Below are 12180 nucleotides of genomic sequence, written 5' to 3'. Positions count from 1 at the left end.
AATCACGGCCGACCGTTTCCCGACAAAAATCACCTTCTCCACATAGTCGCGAAAGGATTACGCTTCTTTTAGAGATCCTGGTCAATCTGCAATCCGTCATCTTGACAGTGGACAAATAGTTTAGTTTCATACGCGGTTAAGGGGAAAAAATCGATTTTCTTTCAATCCATTTGAACAACGCTTCCTTTTAAATTGTCCAATTTCGATAAGACGCACGACAATTTGATAAACTCGTCGTATATTTTCGTAATTTATTGCAGCAAGTATTCAAGCTTATCGAATTAATTAACTATGACGCGTTTATCGGTACGTGTTGGACAGAACGAAATGGTGGAATCATTTACTATCCAGAGGATCATCTCTCGTTTGGATTAAGATTAAGAAAAACGATTGTCGCGATTCGGCTAGGCAATGATCTGCAATCTGTCACGAGGATGACGTTCGAACGGATTACGGAGAGGCTGTTGAACGGGTGCGAGCGCGTCAACCTTCCATCCGTGTGCCATTCTTTTTCCTTCCACGTACTGTGAATGTTATCGTTAAAAGGAAGAGTTTCGTAAAACTGGTCGATGATCGAGATAACTGTGCCTCTCTTCGTGAGTCGCTGAATCTGAATCTTCGTTGTTGGAAAAAGAAAGGAAAAGAATTAGTTGAATGACGAAACCGGACGATCCGGATGTGCGAATTAATTATGCGAACGTCTACGAACGCCTGTCAGGAACTAGATCATTATTTAGATTAGGGAATATTTATATTGGATACACACCTACGTAAAACGAATTTGTTTTTTTTCAAAGGACGACGCGAAGGCATTAAAATTCTAAAGCAAGCACTTGGAACTCTTTCGTTTTTAGAAGTAGAGTTCCTTCGAATTTATTCCAAACGAGTAAAATTTTAATAAAAAAAGTTTCTTTCGAACTCTTGATTCATTTTTAGAAATATAGCTTCCTTCGAATTTATTCCAAACGAATAAAATTTTAATAAAGAAACAGAGTTTCTTTCGAACTCTTGATTCATTTTTAGATGCAAAGCTTCCTTCGAATTTTCCTTCTTTCGAATTCCAAACGAGTAAAATTTTAATAAAGAAACAGAGTTTCTTTCGAACTCTTGATTCATTTTTAGAAGTAGAGCTTCCTTCGAATTTATTCCAAACGAGTAAAATTTTAATAAAAAGAGTTTCTTTCGAACTCTTGATTCACTTTTAGAAATAGAGCTTCTTTCGAATTTATTCCAAACGAGTAAAATTTTAATAAAGAAACAGAGTTTCTTTCGAACTCTTGATTCATTTTTAGATGCAAAGCTTCCTTCGAATTTTCCTTCTTTCGAATTCCAAACGAATAAAATTTTAATAAAGAAACAGAGTTTCTTTCGAACTCTTGATTCATTTTTAGATGCAAAGCTTCCTTCGAATTTTCCTTCTTTCGAATTCCAAACGAGTAAAATTTTAATAAAGAAACAGAGTTTCTTTCGAACTCTTGATTTATTTTTAGAAGTAGAGCTTCCTTTGAATTCATTCCAAACGAGTAAAATTTTAATAAAAAGAGTTTCTTTCGAACTCTTGATTCATTTTTAGATGCAAAGCTTCCTTCGAATTTTCCTTCTTTCGAATTCCAAACGAGTAAAATTTTAATAAAGAAACAGAGTTTCTTTCGAACTCTTGATTCATTTTTAGAAGTAGAACTTCCTTCGAATTTATTATTATAAAACGAGTAAAATTTTAATAAAAAAACAGTTTTTTTCGAACTCTTGATTCAAAGCAAGATAGAACTTTTTTTCTTGTACGAGAAAATCTCTGTTCCAAAATAGAGCCTCTTTCAAATCTTCGAACGAAATAAAATTTTTCCATTTTTCCATAAATTTTTTTCCCTAGAAATACGCAACGTATATCTGCTATCTCGCTTACTCGTCTTGATACGGCTCAACCCGTTCGTCCCTCGGTGTTCCAGTTAAACGGTGATCTACGCATATCGACGAGAGAGAAATTGAGCGCGTAAAAGGCGGCGATGATTAATCGCATAAAACTCGATCGAAGCTATCAAGGTTAAATTCCGTTGCAGCGGAATTCTTTTGAACAATCGATCGATGCAAATCTCTCTTCTTCCTTTTTTCTTTTTCCCTCCCCAAAAACATCTCGGAAAGTTTATTAAATTTCGAAGAGAATCAGGATCATCAATAACAATAATCGAAACAAATTATTCGAAGATTCGATTAACAAACGTTGTTTCATTATCCACTATTTATAATCTCTTGCGCTAATACAACGTAGGCGATCGAAGGATATTCGCTCGATCCAGGCAAGGTCTACCAGGTTTTTCAGTGTATCCATTGTTTCTATCCCACGTGCGCAAGAAAAAACTGTTTAATCAACGTATTACGAATCGATAATTCCGACGACCAGAAGCGAGAGAGAATTCTCTCTTCCTTCTCTCGTTCAAGCGACAACGCCTACTTCTCTCTCTCTCTTCCTCCTCGTTTTACGATAAAATTTTTACGAAACAACAAGTGGAACGCAACAAGTCGAACGGGGAAGTTGATCGTCGAGGATCGTGTGACGTAACGATTATCGAGCACGGCCAATTCAGGCAATTACACGGTGGGAAAGCGCGCCCTGTAGCCGGCCGCTTCCATTAGCCGCGTTTAGTTTACCAGGCGCGTTTTATAGCTCCTTATTTTACACGCGCGGTGCATCCGTTTACGTCACGGAAACACAATACCGGAATTAATTGTTGGCTGCCTAGATTAGATCCGGATAAATTGGAGAAATTTCCACGATTCGGTGAAAGATCGGGCGAGCGAGCTTGAATTTAAAGCAGCGCGATAATTGGCTCGCTCCTTAAATGAAATCGAGGAGAATTTCGAGAGGATTCTCGATCTAATCACGTAAAGATCTATCTATATGTTTGTAATATCTGAATATCGGAGGAGAAGACTTAAGATGATTCAAGGAGGATGCTCGTATGAATAAAATGAATCGCGAGATGCGAAGTAACGTTGAATCGTAACGGAGGCCGGTGATGTATAATCAATGAGGTGGTCTAGATCTCGCCGCGGAACAATGCTGCAGCAAAGAGCTGAGAAAGAAGAAATGCTTACGGGAATATCGTACAGCGACATCCGGTACAGTTATCATTTTTTCCATCCATGCTCTCGCTTAACGTTTCAATCGAACAACTCAATATTTAAGATCATCAGTTATTTTCTCTTATTAGAAACTGAATGATTAGTTAACTACATAATATAAATTAATTTTACATTTTCATTAGAGATTCTCGTCCTCTCTCTTTCCCTATCCATTCGCTGCTTTGATCGACGAGAGCTGGAGGATAAAACGAGGGAGTCTTGTAATATAGATGAAACGATTTTTTATTAAAGAAGCAAGAGCATCGCCTTGTAATAACAATGTTCAAGAACAAAGTGAACAGTTGGATTTAATGGATAAGTAGCGAGAGCTGTTGCTGTTGTTCACGCATTTTCGAAATAATTCTTTCGAAAATACAATATAGCCGTGCAATATCGTTAGCGTATCAATACCTCGAAATGGTGGGTTATCCACGAGGAGGGCACTTTAATATTCCGCGCGAAGAATGTTTTCACGATGGCTCATCGATAATGGCTCCCTCCCAAACGGATGATCCTCGATGGAATCGAGAGATCTCGAGCGAGAAGACCTGTCTCTCTTCGTCCTCCTCCCTCGCGATTTCAATCTACAGCCGCGTTCCAATTTCGCGCCAATTAAATCGCCGATACTCTCGTAACGTACGATTTTACGTACGGCTAACGACAAAACCGCTGTCAAATTCATCGTTCGACTCGATTGAATTCCTCGCGTGCCTCATCTTCTCTCCATCTCCTCGAGGCGCTGCCAGCATTAATCTTTCTTTACGAGGATTTAAGGATAAAGAAATTTTTAAAATAAAATGGGATCGAAGAATGTCTTTTTTCGAAATTATTGGAAAATATTGTTAATCTGAGTACAAGAGACTTGAATGAATATTAGCAATGTGTCTAATCTTTTATTTTTAATTCAAATACATTTTGATATCTCTCATATTATAAATTTATTTAATTGGTGAGCATTGTTAATATTTTTAGTATTCAAATTAAAATAGATATAGACAGCTTCGATATTATATCTCTCGTACATATATATATATAACGTATCATTTTATTTATCATCAAATTTATTTAACTAAGAGAAGCAGAAAAGTTGACGAGTCATCTTGAAGCAGTTACTTTCTCTCTTGCCCTCTTTTGCCAAAGACTTGTTCTGAAAAATGAACGGAGGAATTGTTCTTTCCTCTCGTTCCCTCTCCATAATCCCTTCTGTTCCTTCTGTTCGTGGAAGAGGGACCAGGACCTCTCTCTCTCTCTCTCTTCGCTCCCCTTTTATCCTGCACGGCTCGTCCTGCACTGAAATAACTGGACGTCGAAACGAATGGCGAAATTATGCCGCTACATTCGGCTGTGTTCGATGCAAAAAGCGAGGAGAGACTTGGCAGAGGCTAGATCCTCTCGAGAGACGTCGTCGAGACGCGAACACTTTGCCCTTCTTTTGCCTTCTTCTTCGAATCTTTCTCTCTCTTTCTCTCTCTCTTTGGAGGCCCGCATAAAATGGTGAACGGAGGGAGAGAGAGAGGAGATGGCACACACGAGGTTGCGGTCTCAAATGATAACGAGGTGCAGGTCCCGATCGTGACAAACTGCGATCGATTCGCCCATTCGGATCTGGTCCCATTAGTTGGATCGCTCCACCTTTTTGCATTTATCGTGCGCGCGAGCGGACCCTTTCTTGCCTCTCCCCTCCTCTCCCCCTCCCCCGGTTTTGCGAGCATGCTCGCGCGTTGTTCCGCACCGAAATGACTTCATTTTGCAACGTTATCGTGTTGTACACACGGTGCCAACGACGAAATTGGAACTCGTTGAAGAAGAAAGCTCGAGCCGAGTTGAGTTACGATCTCTCGAAATAATTGGTGGATGGACAGTGATCCTTGCTCGAATTCTCGATGGAAATTCATTTCAGTGATCGACGGTGCGTTAAATTAATTGTTCGAATACGAAAAAAAAGATTATTCTTGTTGTAGTAAAAGAAGGGGGTCTATTTTTAAGTTTGCGTTTCGATTCGATGAGTGTCTCATGGCGTGATGCTTCTGGTAGACCGAGACACGTTCGGTGTTGGTGGTAGAAGCGTTCCAACACTGAGGACTTAATTGCCAGTAGAATCTTAATGCTCATCGCGTGCCTAATTAATTAGCCGACTGAAAAATAGTCGATCGTATAAAAAAGGAATCGTGATCGGATCCCTCCTCGCCGTTGATATTTTCTCATCTTCTTCTTCTTCCCTTTCTTTCTTTCTTTCGAAAGGAAAGGACGAAGGGTATCGTGAAAATTATTACGGAATATAAACGAAACGAATCGAATAATAAAGAATGGACAATAAAAGGGGAAAAAAGAACGATCGAACGTGTATATACTCGTACGTTTATATTGTTTCGAGCGCGAAATAACTTTCACGTTCTTTTTTTCGAGCGGACGTCTGACGTGTCAAACATCGGATAAAATCGGGCGGGGGAAAAAAAATATGGCCGTGTTTTCGATTTTATATCTCGCTGTAAATTTCTCGTACGGAATACGAGGAGGAACAGCAACAAATGAGCAGAGAACCGACACTCTCCGCCATACTTTTTTCCTCTTCCTTTCGTAAATCCTTCCTAAATTCTTCCTTCTCTCTTTTCTTTTTTTTTTTTTCCTTCCATTTCCATTTCGTGAACCACGGGGAAGCACGCCGAAAAACACCTCCCCGACTGGTTCCCCCCGGATCACTTCTGACATATTTTCTTCGTTCGACCGGCGAAGGCCCACGCTCGAGGAACTTCCTCCTGTCGTAGCCCCGTGGCATCCGATATGAATCATATAACGAAGACGCATAAACATCAAGCCGTCCAACTCCCGTCCTGCCCTCCCCATGCGCTCGACCGGCCAGGGATCGAAGCGCTCGTTCCCGACCGACACGGCTTTTATACGTGTCCTTTTCGATACCTGGCCGAGGATCGTTGGACAACGGTCCAAGACAATGGTAGAAACTCGTAACAGAAACACCCACCGCGATATGAAAATGGGTTTTTTCGTTTCTTCCCCCCTCCTCCTCCGATCGAGAGCCTCGTTGTCGTTCCTCGAAATATCGTAGCGAGAGCGCAATTTACGGTACACGTTGCGAAACCGGATTGTTTCATAAGGTTTGACCGGCTTCGTACAATTTAAATATTCCAAGGAAGTGAATACGTTTCGAGCTTCGATTTATTCCAACATCCGACGAAGAGCATCGTCCGCCGTTTTTCCATAAAGTAGCCTTATATGAAATTGCCGATTTTTCATCAAGCGACTAATAAATCGTTATTAGGTTAAAGAGAGAGAGTCGAATTTTTCCCCTGTATTTCTTCGAAAAACGGCAATTTCGAAAATGGTAGCAATAAAAGTGAGGCGAATTCTCGATGCGATCATTCATCCGTGGATGAATCGCGGGTAATCTACGTGCGATCGGAGACTCTCGAATATCGAATGTATCGAAAATCATTGAAGTTTATCCATGTGGAATAATGGATTAGACGAGGAAGATTTGCAACATGAGGGAGGGGGGAGGGAGCTCGAGGGGAATTGGGAATATTTCGTGTTCCTATGTAGGTATATATAGAGGGGGATCAGGATGATCCCTACACCCTTGAGAACCCCCCATCGTTCGGCCTGCAGGATGGCCGCGAGCCATTCCGTTCGCACAATGCGTGTAAACAAGTGAAAATTAAATTTTAAAATTGGCCATCTTCCTGTCGCCGGAGATGCGTATTAAGCGGATCGGTCAACAAGATTTAATCGGAATTTTTGTGCCTCCGACACGCTCCTGCCTCCGGCCTATTTATTCGAACCGGCACATAAATATTCATACGAGCGGATTAAGCCTGATTTTTTTTTTAAGGTGTCGTATGAAATTTATACAGATTCAAAGATAAAAGTAATTTTTTTTCTTTTCGTTCGATCAAAACACGGGAAAAGAAATTATTAGCGAGTTATCGATTTTAATAATAATTGAAATGAAATAAATATGTGAAAAAATACAAGTGAAATTGTAATAAAAATAAGAGTTAATGTTCTACGTTTATTTAGCTGGATGCGAGCAAAACTTTCAGCAACGGTCTCTGCGTACGTGAAAAAATTGCACGCAATTAGCGCGTTGTGACAAAAACGCGAAGAAGCTGTAGAAATTTCGTGCCCGTGCATATACGCGCAAAGAATATCGTGTGACTATCGAATTAGCAAAATTCTTGCATACTATTGACGATGGCGGAGGGACAGGGGCAGAGACCTGAGATGCACGCAATGATTCCGCATCGTTTCTACGACCTAGGGACCTAGGTGGTAGCTAAAACGAAAAGATCTTATGAAGCTGCCGTGCGCGAAAGTGGGATAACGCGAAGCATAGTCGAAGACTAACGAAGGGTGACGGAACGAGCCGAGGGGTCTTTGGTTAACAAGCGTGAGCGAAAGAAAGAGAGACGGAGTTACGCTACCGAATGAACGGAGAAGGAAAATGGAGTCACGACGTCCCAACGGGGGGGAATCGGCAGTGACGCTAGCAGAGAGGGTCACTGGTGACGGTGGCGCCCTCTGAACGGCCCAGACTCGAAAGTAAGGTTAGTCTGTCGCTAGCCGTTTGAGGACGATACACGTTTTACGCGTATCTCTGTCGAATTCACCCCTTCAGTCGACCAACGACTGTGTAAAATACGCGCGAAACAGGTGGCTACGCGACGTGACATTCTACCATAGTTTCGATAGTGTTTCGTAAGTGACTGTAGTTTACGTATCGCGACGTATCATTTTATCCGGTTTCGTGAAATTTTCAAAGTGGCGCGCTCTGCTCCAACAGAAGATCGGCAAGTATTGCGTAGCGTGTTTCGATAATTCTACGAATTTTGACTATCGAATACCACCGATACTACGGAATAATCGATGCTTCGTGGGAAAAGTTACGCGGAAAGGACTAGACGATTTTGTGAAAGAGTGCATAAGGAATATAAATAATTGGAAAAATGCGTGCAAAAATGAATAACTTGACAGAAGTTCGACGGTGAGACAAATGAGATTTGGCAACGCTTCGTATCCCTCTGGTCAACCGTCATGGGCAGTTCGTCGGAGATCCGACGTAACACAGGATAGAGGCAATTTGAACGAATTTAAGAGAGTTTAAAGCACTCGCGACGCACTGTCACGCAAAACGGATCATCATTCGGGACGATAGTGCACGGATTCTATGGTGGTGATTCTTCGATCGAAGTGAAACGCGCCACGACGACGAAAAGCGACGCGAACGAGCGTGAGAAAAGAGCGGCCACGTTTCTCTCTGGGACGAGAAACGGCAGAGATATACAACACACTCACAAGCGGACTCGTTCGACCATCATGCTATCTATCCCGTTCTCTCCTTCTTTTGACTGTTCCGTGAACAGAGTTTGTTTTTTTTTTCCTTTAAACGTTGACGTATAGTTTATTTTGTTGTACACTTCATATAGTTTATTTGACTATCTACTCTTCGTGAGAATAACCTGTGAAAAATATACATCGGTGACATCGATATTACCAAGTGAAATTTTCGACGACTTTATCTGGTCATTCAGACAATTACGTGCAATCGTGTGGAACGTTACGCGCCGACGGCTCGCCCAATTTTCTATTCTTTTATTTTAATCTACTTTATCGTTGAATTTTTAACGTTTTCTTTTTTGGCGTATGGTAAAAAAAATTGTAGAGAAAGAAATTCGAGGAAGGAAAAGCTTGATAGAGGAAGTATCGAAAATGTTCAATATATCGCGAGAGGGAAAATATCTAATATGTCTGTGACAGAATCGATCCAACGATAAATATCGATACCGGCTGTATATCGAGAAGCAGTGTCTGTGCTAAAGCCGCCATTTTTTCCCCTCGTATCGCTTTTTCCTAGAGAAACTGTACCCCGTTCAATTGGATATTTATTACTCGACGACTTTTTAGTTTGTGATAGAAAACTAGTGCAATCGACGGCGTGTGAACTTGTGAATTTCGTATAATTGCGCATATATCGTGTGAGCGTCAGTGTATAAGGTGTACGTGGATGTGTTTATTTTGATACAGTGCTCTGTAAATTGATAGAAAAAAGCAGTTTTGACGATGGTGATTCTTAGAAATGGAGTAAACACTCGGCGTATCTTCGTCAAAATATGAGGAGAGTATCCTTCTGCGACTCGAGGGAATCGATTTCGTGCGAAAATGTATCTCACGCGTGTATTCTTGATACTTTTGCTGGCTGCCAGTTCGAGGTGCGTTCTTTTCTAATTAAAATTTTCTAAAATCATTTTATTAACATGAGCTTTGAACAACGCGAATACAGTTATTAATATCAATTTCTCAATCACTATTAAATAATGAAGCTTACTAAATATTAGTTAGTCTTTTAGGAACAAATCAAGATTTTAATTCGCTTGTTCATAGTTCGTTGTATATTTTATGATCTTGGCGCCATATTGATTTTCTTATCTTTATTTATATTTTTAATTTCTTTCTACTTTTCGTTTTATGTATATATATATATATATATATATATATATATATATATATATATATACATAATTGAAATGAATAATTTTTTTTGATACGTATCTTTGTTTAATAAATGCAATAAATCTGATAGTAAATTGAAGATAAAAAATGTTATTAATATGCTATCAGTGAGGAATATCTAAGGAAATAAATCTCATCGAAAGTATAATATTTCATCAATGATGTAGAATAATCAAAGATATTAAATTTCATCATATTATTAGGATAAATGAATCTCAAATTCTTGGAGTGTATAAATATGATTTAATATTTATGCACTTCAAGTTAAGAAATTATAATAATATATCGAAATTAACTTTTGTTTAATACGCGATATAATGTAATAACGATTCTAAAAAAGATTATTTTCAATTTCAATTTCATGTTATAAATATTACATTTTACATCAGAATTAGAATTTTTTCGTTATGATTCATCTACTTCAAACAGCATCTTGAATATTAATATTCGTGTAGTTCACACATTTTTGCTAATAGACGTGCATAAATATGCGCGTAAAAAGCATCATGTCGGACGTAAAAAGTTGGCGCTACGGCAGAACCGGTATTATAAATATTGATTGTTCCAATAGTTAACGCGGTTCGTTGGTCTCGTGTTGCCTCGATGAGAGTCAATGAATGGGAGAACTGTGAGAAATCGATCGAAATGATTCGTGTTTCCATTGTACGTTTGTTCGAATTGATATTCTTGCGGTTTTAAAAACCGTTCTTAACGCAGCTTTTATTTCACATCGAAGGAGGATTCGTTTGAAATTTCACATCGAAAAAATATAATAAATAATTGCAGAGACAACGATCGCAAGATTTTTAAAATTATAATATTAATATCGGCACGCAATCGTTCTCTACGAAATGTCTTACGAAATCTTTCATAGCGAGCAACGTTATTCGTTCTATACTTTTCTCTATGGATCTAAAGAAGCCGGTTGTTCCCTTTCTCTCTTCCTCTCTCTTTCTCTCTTTCCATCCATGACACGGGTCGTAATTAACGATGGAAGACTCGATCGCACGGGCATTAAATAATAATTTATCGTCTCGGTCGATCGTACTTTTATCGCAGCGTTCGAATCGATCGGTATTATTTTCACACATTCGCAAGAGTTTTTTTTTTCAACTCGAGTCGTTTCTCACTTACAGATGCATGTGCACGAGCGGATACACTGGCCAAAATTGCGAGAACGAGTACATTCCCTGCAACCCATCGCCGTGTAAAAATGGCGGCACGTGTCACCAGACCGACGATTTGGATTACGAGTGCATCTGTCCCGAGGGTGAGTTTTGAAATTGTTTCTTCGGTTTCAATTATTTATGGTCCCGTTGATTCTACAGAGAGGGTGTCGATGATTCAGCTTATACACCGAATTCTCTAAATTATCCCCTCCCTTGCGAATACTTGCATCGTTACGAAATATTTTTTTCGAATTTAACAATCGCTCCGAAACGAGTCAAAATTATCGACAAAAATTGGACTGTAAAGAGTCTTCTTAAAAGTTTTCTTAATTACTTCATAAAGCAGAACGAAATATCGTAACAGCGATTTTTTATAAGATATATATATAAACACACGATCCTTCAGAATTTTTATCGAGCTTCAAATCAAAATCTCCGCGAACGATCATTAATTTTTTAACTTATAATAACGCGGAAGTACCCTTTAATTTCCACCAAGTTCCCACAATACATGGGAAATTATCCTTCCCCCCCTCTCCGTACGAACTTTTCCTCGCTTATCTACGAAACTATCTAAACTACTACCTTACATCTAATAATCAAAAACCAAGATAAAGAAAAAAAAAAAACCTCGACGCTTAAACTCCATCGTATTTTCCCATAAGACAGATGGGATTCGTTCTTGCGACAAATTCTCCTTTCCCCCCTCCTTCTCGAAACTGTTTTTTCGGTGTCATTCTCACGAATTGAAAAGATCGACACCGACTCCTCCTTGAACTTTTCGGCGAAGAATCTCGTGGAATGCAGTTGTGGGAAGGGAACGACCCCTTAGATTACTCTTCGATGGTACCTAAACCCTACTCCACTCCCTCCCCCCGCTTTTCGAAGAAGCCGCGTTCCACGTTCCACTCTGTTTACGACGACAAGAAAGTCCCTCGGTTGGCCCCGTTGCGCAACCTTGTCCCGGGAATGGCGAGCAGCAAGGGGGAGGAAAAAGAAAGAAAAGAAAGGGAGACAAAAGAGCTCGTCCGCGGGGCAATGATTAGCCGGTGCAACAGGTACGACTCGAGGCACACGGGGTGGTGGTGGCGACGGTGGTGGTGGCCATTCGTGCTTCGGTGGACGGTTAATGCGAAGCCTAGGGTCAGCCTAGCGTGGCCTTCTCGACGGCCGGATCACAATGCGTGGTCCTGTCGTTCCCAGGCGGACCACAACCATGGCGACCCCACCTTTCCACCGCCGTCGTCCCTCCTTCGTCTTTCACGCCGCTTTGCCTCCGCTCGCGCGCGCCTTTTCCCGTTAAACAACCCGCCTTGTGTTCCACCTTCGTGATTATCCTCTCACCGATCGCTTCGACGACTACCGT

At 40.3% G+C, this 12180-nt stretch overlaps 1 protein-coding gene across 1 annotated transcript in view; it reads left to right on the top strand.

The window, feature by feature from the left end:
* The window catches only part of LOC413289 (neurogenic locus Notch protein), a 214315-nt gene that overhangs the window by 82456 nt on the left and 119679 nt on the right, over positions 1-12180 (top strand). The window contains 1 exon segment of the mRNA XM_006567988.3: positions 10782-10915. Within this exon segment, the coding sequence (XP_006568051.2) occupies positions 10782-10915 (134 nt within the window).

The sequence above is a fragment of the Apis mellifera genome, linkage group LG3 (genome assembly GCF_003254395.2).
Source record: "Apis mellifera strain DH4 linkage group LG3, Amel_HAv3.1, whole genome shotgun sequence".
NCBI lineage: Eukaryota > Metazoa > Arthropoda > Insecta > Hymenoptera > Apidae > Apis > Apis mellifera.
Note: the sequence above shows the minus strand (reverse complement) of the source record. Positions and strands in the feature narration are given on the sequence as shown.